The 15,578-nt window shown below is 42.8% G+C and overlaps 1 protein-coding gene across 3 annotated transcripts in view; it reads right to left on the reverse strand.

The window, feature by feature from the left end:
* Positions 1–460: 460 nt before the first annotated feature.
* Positions 461–15,578, reverse strand: part of GLI3 (GLI family zinc finger 3) — a 204,706-nt gene continuing 189,588 nt past the window's right edge. For all 3 annotated transcript variants that reach the window (XM_050971489.1, XM_050971487.1, XM_030230543.2), the window contains exons 12-15: positions 15,224–15,388; positions 12,107–12,397; positions 8,559–8,886; positions 461–7,385 (exon numbers count right to left, since the gene is read on the reverse strand). In XM_050971489.1, coding sequence (XP_050827446.1) covers positions 5,095–7,385; positions 8,559–8,886; positions 12,107–12,397; positions 15,224–15,388 — 3,075 coding nt within the window. In that variant the 3' untranslated portion in view covers positions 461–5,094. The remainder of the gene's footprint in view (positions 7,386–8,558; positions 8,887–12,106; positions 12,398–15,223; positions 15,389–15,578) is intronic.

The following is a 15,578-nucleotide window of genomic DNA, read 5'->3' on the forward strand; positions in this document are numbered from 1 at the left end:
ACCCAGTCAGGGGAACTTCTCTTCCTCCCTCCCTCCCATGCTTCTTCATGGGTGGGCAAGCCATTGTGACACACCCTTGGCAAGCAAGGAATGGAAACACAGCCCCCACAGAAGAGCCCAGAGTTCAGCACAGCTCGGCTTTGGCCTCTGAACTGACTGCTCCAGCAGCAGAGTTAACCAGGTCAGTCTCTTTCCTCCCTTCAAACACTTCATTGGTGTGACACTGCATTTTCATTTCTTTTCCACCCAACACTCGTCAGCCATCTTTCTTTAGCAAGGAGGTAAACACCCTGTTTTGTTTTCCCATTTGTATTTAAACTGTGAATGGAGTGAAGCAACAGGCTGGGAAGCAGCTCTGAGTGGAAGCGATACAAGCACTGATTGCAACCAGGCTTTTCAGATGTATGAAAAAATAACTCCCTCCCCCAAGGAGATACTTCAGAAGCTGAAAGCGAAGAACTTGAGTACAAAGGCTTTTGTTTTTATTGACATTGTAAGAAACATTTTTTTTCCTTTGTTACAAAAAAGCTAAGTGGTTCTGAAAGCAGAAGTACAGTTCATATGTACACGGTGCTACAGACCCGTCAGATCAACCTAAGGCTTGAGAAACATCAGATCATAACTGCAGGTTTATCAAATGAAGACCACTAAGGTCTGTTACAACTGAACACTATTCCTACCGTACATAAATGTATTTACACATTCTCTTTTTTTTTTTTTTTAAGGATTACAAGCTTTATAAAAAAAAATTAAAAAATTTTTAGAAAAAGCAACACTTTTTTATCTTACACATCTGCAGGACTGACAACAGTAACTGTTCCATAGGAGACATTCCACCAATCCAAGGACAATAACACGTGAATACCAGAGGTTTACAAGATGTTTTGGACACTATTAACAGTGGTATGTGCTATTAGCTCAATGGCAAGTACAGCCTCATCAGGAAAATTTGGCAACACATCCTGGTCCCTCTCTTTCACAGGGTCAACGCAAAATAAGGCACATACATTGTGGGAATATAAACACTGCTGTCCAGGAGGACAAGCCATGGCGGGACAGGCACGGGCGAGCAGACCAACCATCCCACTGAGGAGGGGGGAATCGGTGACAGGAAGTCAGCAGCCAGCCAGCATCTTAATGCACGCACCATGTGGGGCCATTCCCCAAGGAGAGAATAACGTCATCTGCCATGTGGGGATGTGTGGGACCATTGTCCTCCTATGTGGAAGCCCACTGACTTTCCTGCAAACACACCTTTCCTCCACCTGTGCATAGCTGACAGATAAACTCTTCATGGGCAACTTCCACTTGGTGGGAAGTGAAACTGTCTGGAGAAACACACACGCTTCGGGCAGGCTGAGTGTTACTGATGTGCCCCAGGCCAACAGTGACACATATGGAAGACACTCACAGAGCCTTTACAAGAAATGGTGATTTAGACCTATGCTGCAATGCTTTAGAAATAGAACATTCATTGTATTTTGTGCATTTTCTTGTACTCTTGGGTGAGCAGTGGGCTTCCAACAGCTATGCAGAAATCAACTGATGTGCCACATACATGAAAACAGTTCTGTAACTGGAAGAGTAGAGAGGTGCTAGTAAACTCATCCCACCAGTGTTGATGGGAGTTTCCCCAGACTGCCACATGTTGAGAAGGATGCTGACAAGTGAAAGCTGGCATCCAGTGTAACAGTGCCATGCTCAGGGAGACCAGTCTACCTTATCAAAACAGAACAAAAACCCAAGATAGATGGGCTAAGATGTATTGCTACCCTCACAGGTACCAAAACCAGGCTTATTAGTATAAAACAGAAAAGCGTGAGAAAACACTAAAAACTGAAAAGTGATACATGAACATAAGTGGCACATACACTTAATAGTGAAAATGATAAATCCTTTGCACAAACTCCCCAAGGACACAGTGGAGTCTCTGATTCTTCAGCTTTGCCAAATCAAATGGGATGCCTTTCTTGAGCATGTGGTTTCTGCCAAGACACACTGTTGGCCCAAGACAAGGCTAAGTGAGTGACGAAGGTTTGTCAAATCCAGGAAGGCAAATTGGCTACTCAAACAGTCCCTTTTAGCCTGGAGCAATATGAATGGCTCCTTCTAAGCTCTGATGGATCACATCTGTTAATAGCTTCCCAGCATCAATTGCACCAGCAGATACAATTATGACCTGGAAAATTGAGTTTAAAAAATAGTTGGGGATGTTTGGGGTTTTTTTAATGTATTGGTTCCATTACAATAAAAGACTTCTCTCCCAAGCCACCTACTCCCAGGCTGGTCATAAGTCTCCCTGTTGAAATTGTTTATAAACATGTAACTGATAGCTCTAATAAACAGCCAGGATTGGTTGCTGAGAACCATCTGAAACATGTCCAGCACAGCCTTTTCTTCAAGCTTCTCTGTAGGGTTGTGGGCTGTATCCCAGCACTGCAATGCACAGCACAGCCCTTGGAACATCCCTTCCCCTGGGGACTGCCCAGTGGAATGCATCCCTTCTTGTCCCAGCAGCAGAGCAGGGACAATGGTTGTGTATAGGCAGTAGGTCTTTGCAGGCCCTTTGGGCAACCAGAGTGCAACAGGGAGCAGCTTCTTCCCACTGCCACATCAATCCAGTCATTTGCCAGGGTGAGCTGTGCCCAGCTGCCCATGCAGCCCAAGGACCACTGCAGGCAGGCTGTGATAGCTGGTCAGGGGCAGGGAAGCTGGGAGGGGAAGTGTCAAAGGGCAAAGTGCAGGATGAGTGAATATGTGTGCATGGGACAGGGTAAGAAAGAAATGCTGGCTAAACATAAAAAGAAAGACTAGATAATGATAAAAGGTGTAGGATAATTACATTTGTCTTGATTTCTGACATTCCAGCCCACAGTGCAAATCTCTTGGTATGTGCTGTGATAAACTCAAATATGGCCCCTGCACCAAATTCCTATGATGTTTTCCTACCGATTTATACATTCATGCTCTAATTCTAACAGCTATTAACAGATTAATGTTATCTGACAGCTTCACTAAGATTCAATTTCTCCACATTTCCTCAAATGCCATGTCCTAAATCAGCTGGTATTTCACCTTTTCTTTTACAATTGAAAAAAAATGCTATGGTCTTCTAGCCTACAGAAGTCACCTTCCGATTTTGACTGGGCTAAAGTTTATCCATATTTCAAAACTGACTATGCTCCCTTGTCTTGCTGTATGTCTACTATAACATCAGCTCCTTACAGACATCAAATCCATGACTGTAAGTGCCTGCACAATCTACATCCTGTAGTAGGACATCACTATTGGGATTTAACTGAGAAGTCTTCACTGTTAAAGTGAAGTGCTGTGAAGTGCTGTGGAGTGCTGGCACTCCATACAGCTTCTAGGAGTGGGTGAATTTAAACCGTGGTCTTGCGATTGTTCCCCACAGCAGCCTGTTCACTCAGGAGCACTGTGTACTCATGGGTGCAGACATGGAGCCCAGCAGAGCCAAAAACAAGCCTGTGCTCACAGAGAAAATGCCATTCACCTCTACCAGTGAGTAGCTTAATGATCACAGTACACTGGTTTCAATTTTTGCCAGTGTAACTGACCCTGGGTTTTGACCCACCGGTTTGCTTGGAAATTAAATGCACATGGTGTCACCAAGAGAGAGAGAAAGAAGCTGGGTTGGTCTTTCTGAGCTTTGATTAGTTGCCAGACAACTCAGTTGGTTAGAGCATGGTGCTAATAGCATCAAAGTTGTGGGTTTGATCCTCATACAGGCCATTCATTGAAGAGTTGGACCTGATAATAATTCCAGATCAGAATAGTTTGTGATCTGTGAATACTTGCTGTTCCCCTTGTTTCTTTGCTATTTTTAATGGCAGTTTTAATTTAATTTTGTAAAGCCTGGACACAGTGGAAAAACATTTAAGATTATCAGATTGCTTGCAACTGCTTTGATTTATTTGGCTAGTCTGAGAACTGGGCCAGCCATTCATTTTCTACTTCTTTTACATGACATGCCCATGATGTTTTTGAAGCTCTTTGTATCCATGGAGCTGTCTGGGCTAAAGGGGATGTACACACAGTCCTTTCAGCAAATAAGAACCAGGGGCTCAGCAAGTCACACCTCAACAGTTTTCATATAACAATACTGCAATTTTGTTATTTCATTGTATGAAATACTTCATAGGACCCTGACTGTATCTCCACAAATGTGGTATGCCATGAGAAGACTGTAGACTACCCAAGTCACTATACACACCCATAATTTTGCTATTCATCATTTAAAAATAAGGCTGAAAAGCAGAATACCAAATTCTGCAAAAGATGAGAGCTGGGCTATGAACAGCTTTCTGGTACTCTCCTTCCTCTGAAACAGGTTGAACATGACACAATCTCAGTATTATTCTTCAAGGCAGTGGCAGCTATCTGTGTGTTTACAAAAACCTTAAGCTTTTTCTAGAGATCAAAGGACTGATGATTTTTACATTTCTTATTTGCTTGAATCTCCCAACTTTTTGTACTCCGTGTCTCTGGAATTGCAGCCCAGGGTTAGCATGGCAGTGCATTTCTAAGCTGGTTTTCCACCTCAGTGTGATGTGTCCAGTGCATCCAGAGAGGATTTCATCACTGTATGCTCACTTCACATTGTGCCTGGTTATAGGTTCAAGAGGAAAAGCTGCAACAGTTTTACAAGGTCTAGCTTCATTTGAGTAACAGAAAATTGTCATTTCATCAGGCCTTTCTTTACAAAAAAACCCCAAAACAAAACAAAACAAAAAAATCCCACAACATGCACTTCACACGTTTACATTGGTTTACAGGTAAAAAACAAAAGAAAAATAAAAGAAGCATACAGACATTTGAAAAGGGCGCGCGAGAGAGAGAGAAAAGAGAGAAAAGGGAGGGAATGGGCGTAGCAATACTGATTCAAAACTGAAATGGAAGACAGTTTCTCCCTAGAACACTTTAGGGTTTTCAGAGTCCTTATTCCATAAAAGGAATATACTTGAAACACATCCCATTTAGATGAGATGAGATTGCTAAAATACATACACAACTAAAAAATATGAGTCTTTTTTTCCCATCTGTTATCTCCTAAGTGTTTTTTGTTTTTTATGTCTATTGCATAACAGCAAGAAACTTGCTTTCTTCTGCAAGTGAGGTCAACAAAGAGCTCATGTCCCCAATAGCCATGTTGGTTGTGCTTACAGGCATAGCTGGGAATGTAAGAGATGTTTGGGGAGTGGTGAGGCGTGAGGAATTGCGGGAGACATTTTGAATGATACTTGGGCTCAGGGCTCCTGAAATTAAGCTGACATGGTCCCCATCATCTATGATTGCATCAAAATCTATCTGCACACCCTCTAGACTGTTGTTGTCAATGCTGTCAACTGTGCTTGACACTTGGTTAGCCCCTGGGGAAAGAAGCTCAGATGAGTTTTCAGTTGCAGTCCCCTGTAGCAGGCAGCTGGCTTCTGAACCAAAGAAAGAACCTGTTTTCATAGCTTGGTGGCTAAAGCCCGTGGTTTGGTCATACAACTGACCAGAGTAATTCTGCATGTTAGAGCAGAACTGCTGTGATTGACCTTGCATTTCCATCTTAATGGTGTTTACCCTGTACGTCTGGTTGCCATCACCTACGTGTCTTTGCTGCTGGGACAGGCTGTTTCTCAGCACATTTTGCCGTCTATTGCTGCTGTAATTAGAGCATGACTGGTAACTTTTGGCCACTGACAAACCTGAAGGCTGGCTACCAATGGTGTGAGACACCAGTGGACAACTCTGTGGCACTTGATATAGGCTGCCTTGTGAGGTAGGACTAACCTGCCCTAGCATCATTTGACCAGATTGATTGACTCCCTGGTAACGAACACCATCTCCGACTGGCTGGCTTTGCAAATATTCCTGTTCCATCATATTCCTGTCCTGCATTCCATTTGCCATACTGGTGGTTTGATCACTGGATGCCAGGGGATGGCTGAAATTTTGCTGGTTCCCATTCACTGGTATGTTGCTGATTCTCAGCTTCTGCCCTTGTACTGCCATGCCACAGGAATTGTCTGTCACCCCAGACATCATTGCTTGCCTGCCCATGCTTTCACTGTAAGGCTTGTTGGACTGCATGCTGAAAGAATTCCCGGCTCCGCTGCCAAGAGTCATATTTTGCTGTAAACTGTAGGAAGTGTTGTTCTCCATCAGGTTCCCATAGCCATTCTGCTGGGCCATGTTGCTTCTCTCCAGGTTCTGCTGCTGAACCATCATACTGTTATGCAGTCTGAAGGCCCGAGCCTGCTGCACTGCTGACCGCTGACCACATTTCAGCTTTGAAGGAGATAAGTCTGAACTTCCTGAGCTTACTTCATTCCACTGAATGGGCAAGTCACTCTTATTTGCCTCGGGACCCGCCTGCTGACTGCTCGGTGGAGGGGCTTGGTCAAAGTTGCTGGAATTGTTGTTTCCTGAAACTGAGCTGTGATGCATTTTGTTGCTATCTAGGACATTGTTCAACAAATGGTCGTACATGCCCTGGTTCTGGGAATTCAGATACTGGACCACGTCATCTGGCAGGAGATCCTCATCATTCAGACTGTTACCTGCTTCCATTGTAGCAGCCTCCAGGGCGACATTCTCACTGATGCTTGGAGGACAGGGGGAGCTGAAGCCGCGGAAGACGCCACCCTCAGAACGGGTGTAGTTCTGAAGAACCAGGTTGCGCTTTTCCATGGATGGAGGCAAAGCAGGAGTGTTAAAGCTATTAAGACTGTTGAAACGCTGGACTCTCGGGACAGAGAGGTTGTCGGAGGCCATTCTGACTGGATCACTGGCTCTCCTTGTCCCATTTCCTAAAGCTTCATGAGACAGAAAATGCCTCCTGCTGTAACCATTTGCCCCACCATCACTACATCTTCGAGGGACGTTCACTGGAGGCAGTGGAGATACTCCAGACTCCCTGCAGTCACCCAAGAGTGCCATCCTTGTCTTGAGGCTCATCCTCTCCATGTTAGGCAGTGGAGTTGGTGGGGGTCCACCAGTAGCTGCTGCATATTTAGCTTTCAGCCTGTATTGCTGGGCTGGGGTGAGGCTGAGAAGACTTGGCAGGTCATCACACTGGCTCGCTTCACTGGAGCGCCGGGAGGCATCTGTCGAGATGGGGTCGTAGGAGTCTGCAACGCTCACATTCTGCGGTCTTCCCTCTGCCTGGGAGGCATCGCTGGACCTCCGGCTGGAGAAGCAAGGTGAGATTCCAGAGGACCTGCGGCTGCTCAGGTAGGCTGAACTGATTGTGCTAGTATTGCTGTCCCTCCTGTTCAGCATGTTCAACACAGTGATGTCTGTACTTGAGAGTTCATTCCTGTTTGGCAGAATAGTCATGGATCCTCCGACACTGCAGCTGCTGTTCGACTGGGTACCTGCGGGTAAAATTCACAGTTAAACAAAGAGGTACTATCCAGAAACTGGTGTGGAAAACACACAGCAAAAAAATAAGCGGAGTACAGAGGAAGAACATCATCACATCCAATTATAGCAGGGCTCTTTCTTGCAAGAAGTAGGGATAAAAACTGTCCTTAGGTTAAAAGCTAATTTGGAGACTCAAGGGTAACATTTCAGTGTGAATCCCAGCAGAAAATTTATAGCCCATAGCCACAAATGTGTCATCAGCTGGTGCAGTACTCCAGCCTGCAGTGCAGCTATGCTGGCCGATGTGCCAGGAGGACATATTCGTAAGGGAGCTTTTTATAGGCAAAATATAATTGAACAGGCATTTGCATGGAATGGCAAAATATACAAATTGGAGGCTATTCAAGGTCACTTCTAATACTTCTTGAAATATTCTTGAAATAACTCCTAACAACTGCAAAACATCTTTGCTGGTTTCCTTGTTTTGGTTTGGTTTTAAGTAAACAGGATACATTTCTTAATTTTACATAGTTTCTTTTGATTTAATGGGCCTCAGAAAACCTGGGCTGTCACTGCTGGGTGGAGCCCAGAAACCTACAGACATGCCGTAGGCAAAGTAGGGGCAGCAGCAACATCCATTTTGGTCATGAGCAGCTCTTTGGAGGAAAACAACTGGGGATGTTCAGAGTTCAACCTCACCTTGCTCCCATTCATGGATATTTGCCCTCTGCAGCAGTAGCATCTGTACATGATTTCTTCTATGTGTAGGAACAGGTTATTTAAAGGGAAGCCCACCACATCTCTGCCAAGGCTGCCCTGCAAAGGCCTCAACAGAAAGACTTCCATCCAGTAAACTCACAGGTATTTATTTCTTCTACCTTGTCTCAAAACAAGACAGAATTATGATGATCTTGGGTCAAAACCTTTATCATGAATATTTAAAATGTGATTCATGGCTCGCTCAACACCTCCTGTTCTGTAAAACACAGGACTATCAGACTTCTCAGAGAGTGGGTAGAAGAACTTGCAACGACGGAATAAACAGAAAGTGATCAGTTTACAAACCATTTCACAGCTGCTGAGATTCCTGAGCTGTGCAACTCTTGCAAGAGTTGTAAGATTGAGCTAGCAAGCAACAAGATTAGGGACAAAAAGCTTTATCACTCCTCTTATGTGTATCTCACCATTTCCTATGAGAGGCGGCAAGGCTGGGGCTTTGGAAGGTGGAACGGGGTTCAGTCTTGGAAGCATTCCGTTAACTTGTTTCAACCTTTCTAACTTCACTTGCTCCATCCATTTGGTCCCTGTCATGTTCCTCCTGGCCTGTAAGCCAAGTGCTGTGGTGGCTGTGGAAATGGTAGAGTCCATGATTGGGGTTTCATCGATGACACTGAGGTCTCCTACACTACCACCACCGGTCAGAGTAAGCTCGATCCCATTGTTGGAATAGTTGCTGATGGGGGACTGTTCGCTGCTGCATGTAGACTGACCACCAGGGCTTGGCTGAGATGTCTGTTGGAGGGAAGTCAGAGACAAAAGAGTGTGAGGATTAAGCAAACAATGTTAACCAGAGCATTTGTGCTAAATGGAGCCAAATATACAGGTATAGAAAAGTTCAGCCTTAAATGGTAACAGTGATCGCTCTTAAGGAGGCTTTCTAGATACTGGCTTCAGCTGCAGTGAAAGGCATTGTAAAACACAAGACTAAAATTGCCTTTCACGTGTTGCTGAGGGCATACAATGTATCTCCATGAGACATTTATCTGAGTTATTCCCGGAGTTACTTCTATCACTTCAAGCCATTTGTGAGCACATATGGATGGATACCCTACTTTGCTCATGTGCTGTTCCCAGCTGAAGCTGCAGCTCAGAAAAACCAAACCAGAATTCAGCCATGTTACAAAGTATTAGTTTACACTGCTAGGCTTGCAAGCAAACAAACAAACAAACAAACAAGACTCCAACAACATTGGAATGAGGGTTTTTTTAATTAGACTTGTGGCTAAAGAATGTAAGCATTTTCCAGGCTTAAGGCTCATTGTTACAAGCAGTGGTTGGCCTGAAATGTTGGCATGTAATAAAACAAGGACAAAGCATCAGTGCAAAAAATACTGTATTACATTATCAGCATCCTGTGACCCTGGGAGCACTCAGGTCTAACTCATACCTCCTCTTATACCTAATTTACACCACCTCTGCCCTGAATCAAGAAGGTGATGATCTACTAAATCAAATCCTTTGTTTCATCAGAATTTAAGATTTTAAGTGCAAGAATTTAAGTAGACAACACAGACTGCTAATCTTCAGGGATATAAACATGCCACAATAACATCTTCTTTCTTAACAGGGAGTGTTCCCTGCTGCTCTAGCAGAACTCTTGCTGTGGGGAAACACAGGCTTGATTTACTTTTCAGACTTTTCATAAAGTTCTCTCAAAAGAATGGGAAAATGAACAAACTGACAGACAAAACAGAGGACAACAGACAGAAGTCTCTGGACTTAATATCTCACTGTAAGGTTCTATCAGTGTGATCACAAATCAGTAGGGCATGCAGTATCATTTTGCTCACAAGAACAGTTTCAAGTAAGTATTTAACTTTAAAGGGTTTCTGATGTGGTTTTGTTTTTAGTGTTTTTTTTCCTGCCACTCTGTGATCTTTATGTACATTTTACTGAAAAATGCTGTCTAGAATTTCTGAAGTGCCAGAGACGACTCTTACTTTAAACATCAATGAATGAAGACACAGATTTATGGCACTACTGTAGTTTCCTATGCCCCTAAGGAGTCCATTTGAGATTCAATAACTATTTTATTATTTCTAACTTGAATGATGATACTTAGAATTTATGAGGCCACACTGAGCAAGTTCATTTCCAAATCCTGACCATAGCAGATTTGCTGACAAGAATAGAAACAACAGTTATTATACAGAAGAAAGTTTGTACTTCTGGACAATAGCTCCATGCCATATGGAAGAAGAGTAGTAGTGATCAGAAGCCTGTTCTTGTAGCACATCTCAAGATCACAGTGAGGTAGGGTACAGAAATAAGAACTGTATTATGCAGGACATATATTTCTAGATGTAGAATACAAAAAAAAAAAAAAAAAAAAAAGGATGTCTTATCTAGAGGGGAAAGTACAAAGACATTTCTGAAGATATTTCACCAATATAAGCCAGATTTTTCACATGTCAAATGTTGCAAAATGTTCACAACACACTACAACTGGGAATGTGCTTGATGGATTGCACATTACTAAACAAAGGAATGACTGAACAACAGGCAGAAGACCAAAATAAAAACATATATTATGTTGCAATAGGAAAAATAGCAGAAAAGTTAAAATGCCCTCACCTTATTACCCACTGTCCTTAGGAAGTTAGAATAAGACATTTAAGAGCATTAGACAGAAAAGACATTGGATTAGTTGAAAACCAGAAAATATACTTTAATTCATACATGCAATGAAAAGCAAGAAACAACAGAATTATCTTTAAAATATAATTTTCAGTGAGAAATATTTAACACTATGTAAGCTAAAGGCATTAGTACCTCTCTTCCACAAATTTTCCTGTTATAACTGTGTTCAACATGCCTCAATAATGCTACACGTTTATCTAGCAAAGCAAAAGAGATTTTTCTCATTTGTAAACTTAGGTAGTTATCACCAAAGATGGCAGAGGACCTCCTTTACACTTCAGCAGGAGTTTACTGAGCCCTTCAAAGGTTTTGAATTGAGTATTAATACTGAACAGTTTGAACATAAGCCATAGGCACAACACAGCAGTAACTCATATTTCAGTGAGTAATCACTTTGAATTGCAGCATGATTAACAGTATGAGCAGAATTTGGAGGGCTCATATTTGTAATCCCCAAGGGCTGGATACAGATGAATCATAGACCCAGATGGGGAAGAGGATGGAATGGCTGCTTTTGAATTAACCCTTGTGAAGAGGGCAGATGGCACATGAAATTCAGGCAAATAAAAGAACTTGTATATTTAAGATAGCGTCTCAAAAAATGGAATACAGTTCTCTCAACAGTTTAATGCAATACGTTAAGGTAAACCAGAGAAAAGACCTGCAGATGGTCAATTCAACTTGATTGAGTTAAACTTGGACTAGGTTAACTTGACTAAGTATCAGATAAACATAAGAGGTAACAACAAAACAGAGATGTTATTAAAAGATGCCCATCTGCTGTTTAAGAAAGTCAGTTCATCCTGCTTCAGTTTGATCTATGACCCAAAAGCCTCAAGCCCCTAAAACGTGATTACTTTCCCAGGTTCTCCAAAAATGATCACCATCAATATCATCATTTTAGTCATTTGGACTTGTGGTTTGGTTTGGTTTTTTCCTTATTCTGGCTTTCAGCCTGCAAGATTCAGATTCATCTTTTTTCTAGAAACAGAAGAGTGGAAAAAACTCTTTTTTTTTTTTTCTAAAGAAAACTCTGATTCTCTCATACTATGCTTATTCCAGAAGATGGAGCATTTTAAGGGAAACAATTATTGTGGCAGTTGGCAGCACTGCACTTATTCTATATTGCACAGACTATTTTTATTTGCTACTTCTTAGACTTTAAAAACATTTTACAATGTAAACACAGAAGAAGACCTCAGAAAAACAAACTTTGTGAGCTAGTGTTTACAGACTTGAGCATTTCATAAAGGGATTATTAACTGGTTGCAGGAAGAACAGGACAAAAGGAGTGGTACGGTGTATTGCATACCATTGGTTTCTCTGACTTGACTGCTTTCACTTGGAGGCATTCTTCCCGCTTTGAGGTAGTGTTGCTGAGGTCCTTCTGCTCACCAATTGCACCCTGAGTCTGATGGCCTGGTGACCGGGTCTGAGAGTGGCTGCCTGGGTCCCTTGGTGGCGGAGGCCTGGGGTGGATATCTCCCCGCTGCTTCTTGGTGACGTGTGCCTCCGGGCCGTGCACGGTCTTCACGTGCTTCCGCAGGGAGCTGGGGTCTGTGTAGCGCTTTGTGCAGCCCGGGATCTTGCACACATATGGTTTCTGACAAGACACAAAACCCACCCATATCAGATTTTATTCCATGTGGGACTCCTGAAGAACTCCAAGGAGCACAGCTGGTGTCACAGTTATATGCTTTCACAGTGAATCTGTTACCTAATTTATGGTCTCTACAAATGGATCATAGAATGGTTTGGGTTGGAAGGGACCTTAAAGATTATCTAATTATCCAAACCCTTCCCAATATGGGCAGGGATCCCTTGGTCAAACCCACATTCAAACCTAGCCTTGAACACTTCCAGGGATGTGACATTCACAGCTTCTCTAGGAAACCTCTACCAGTGCATTGTTACCCTCACAGTAACCAGTTTCTTCCTTATAACTAATCTAAATCAACTCTCTTCCAGTTTAAAGCCATCACCCCTTGTCTTATCAAATTGTGACTGCTCCTAGATAAAACCATTAGTTGCCCTTGGTTCAGAAGGTAGCAATTAGTGCTGCACAGTTGATTGAGGGCAGAATCTCTCATGGGTACCAACTAGCAGAGCTTTCACTTACCTTAGCAGAAAAGTCAACTCAGCTGTGCCAATTTATGAAGACTGCTTTAATTTTCAACCTTGTCCTTTGCCTTCAGCAGTTTGGTAGCATTCCCAGTATCCCTAGTACCTACTACTTGACACTGAGAGAAACAACCCCCTTCAAAAGATACTGGACCATTTGTTCAGGCAGAATTAAGTGAGGATGCATTTTTTTCAGGCTCCTTCAGATCACCAGTACGATGTGAAAGCGTAAGATACAGTGCCATGAACATTTTCACGTTGCAGCAATATATGCACTAGTACTATTATTACTGCTACTAGCATAACTCATCACTCATTTTTTTTAGAAACCACTTTCTTTATCTGTGGATTTCTATAGTTCACTAAGCAATGTAGAATAAAGTAAATTTATTGTCTTATAAATTAACAAAGCATTTTTTCTTGTATTATGAGGGGATTAGAAAGAAGAGCTGAGCACTTCCTAAATCCTTTAACTGCCTCAGGAAGCAAAGTATTGTTCACTCACTTTCATTACTGAATTGTTTCCAAGAAACTACTATTTTAAAGGGCTTTTTTTATACTAACCTTCAAAAAATAGAAAGAGACCCTCATGCAGAGCTTCTCAGAGGGATTCTCTCTCTGCTTACACACGGCACTGTGGAGCCTTTGACAAATAGAGCTTTGTCATAGCTGTCTAAGGCCTAAGGCTGCTTCCACTGACATCAGTGGAAAAACTCCTCCCATTTACATGAATAGGAGCAAAAAGGAGCAATTTAGAGATGATGTTGAGCTTGAGCTTCTGAGGCAGGTTTTCTCAGGTTGCTATGGAAGTACAAGTCATTTAGCTCTCCTCTGCATGAGTAAGGCATATTGTCATCAAGATATGTCAGCTGCTTTCAAAACTCTCTGTAGGCTACCCACTTAAAGCCAAAATGGAACGGCAAGCAAATGCTGAATTTGGTCTGTGCTTTTGATTGTATTCACATCACTCCACCAGGATATGTTGCCTTAAAAGATTAGCCTGTTTTGGTGTGAAGTAATGGTGAAGGAAATGTTTCATTTGCCCCTGTGGCTGCACCTATCAGAAATCATGTGCAGCATAAAATTTCTCTGGTTACCTTACTGTTAGACACAAAATAAACACAGGGGTAGGTCACATCACTAAGTGTGAGAAGGTCTAACTCATCAGCCAGGCAGCACACAGGTTGGTTCAGTGAATGAAACAAGAAAGCTCAGGCAGCTATCGGCAAGACTTGGTGAACTTCCTTCTTCCTTGGTGACCATTCACGAAATTGCTGCAGGGCTTCAGTGCCATTATTAGTTGGGCTGCTGAAAACACGCACAGCAGGGATGAGGAAACTCAGAGATGTGCAATGCCCTCTGCTTCCTCTGTGACTGAAGAGATGCTGCAGAGCAGGGACTGGAAGAGGACTAATGCTCCCTGGAGATCTGCCTGTATGCAGACCTGACAGCCAGCTAGAGAAAGATACTAGCTGTGTGGAAATAGATGAAATAGATGCTATGGTATGTCCCACCCTTCCAGTACTTCCAGGTTTAGGCTAGAGTTGAAGGAGTATAGGGACATGTCAAGGAGGAGACAGTGGACTCTGAGATGTGAGATTGAGATGATGTGACTCTCCATGCAACTTGAAATGGCGCAATAAAACATGGACAGTGCAAGAAGATAGTGTGATTCCTAAAAAAGGAAGCAGCAGTAACAGGAACACAGTAATAATGTGATGTTACACTGAGAGTTTGGAAACAGCTGTGACTGCCACAGTGGGTTTCCTTGAGAAAGGTCATATTTCCTCTGCTGCATCCCTAGTCCACAAGGTCCGTTCAGGATGGAAAGAAAAGAGTGAAAGAGGCCAGAGAAGAAGGAAAAGGCATACCTCAGAACTTAAACAGCAACCCATGATTTCAAATGTGGACACTGTGGCTGTCTGCAGCACCCCAAAATATGTTGGGGAAGCTGCATCCCAGCACATGCCTGGTGCCAACACAGACATGGGGGTGGGTCCAGGCACTCAATGAGCCCTTTTAGCTCCAGGGGGAAAAATGATGCCAGCTTTACAGGGAAAACAGGATCTGTCCCTGGTTAATGCATGGGTTTCCATTAGACACCCTCATTCAAAACTCTCCTCTCCTATATGTTATAAAATGCCAGGTCTGAATGACATACTGTGCTGCTAAGAGGCATCCAGAACTTACATTCTTTTCAGGCTGCTGAGGGTTGCTGTGCCTGTCCTCTGTAATACATTGCTATGACCACACTGTAAGTCTGTTCAACAATGAATTCTATTAATCTTTTGAAGCTGTGCTTACTTACCTCATTGGAATGAGTCCTGTTTTGGTGCTTGGCCCTGTCAGATGCATTGGAGAAAGCTTTGTTGCAGCCTTCATGTTCGCACACATACGGTTTCTCTCCAGTGTGAGATCTCAAGTGCGTTTTCAAGTTTTCTAGTCTGGAGTAGGCCTTTGTACAACCTTCAAACTGCAGACAAGACATAAATCTGGTTTAGCTTTAATCTTTGGACTTGCAGGAAACAGCAAAGTAAGTTTAGAAAGTTTCCAAGCCTTCATAACCTTGTCCAATGTAGTTTTAATTTGAAGGGTTTTAATTTTATCCAAGCAAACTCCACCACAGCTCAAGTTAAAATGCTTTCAGCATCATGTAAATGTTC

Source organism: Serinus canaria, chromosome 2, assembly GCF_022539315.1.
Source record: "Serinus canaria isolate serCan28SL12 chromosome 2, serCan2020, whole genome shotgun sequence".
In the NCBI taxonomy this organism is placed as follows: Eukaryota; Metazoa; Chordata; class Aves; order Passeriformes; family Fringillidae; genus Serinus; species Serinus canaria.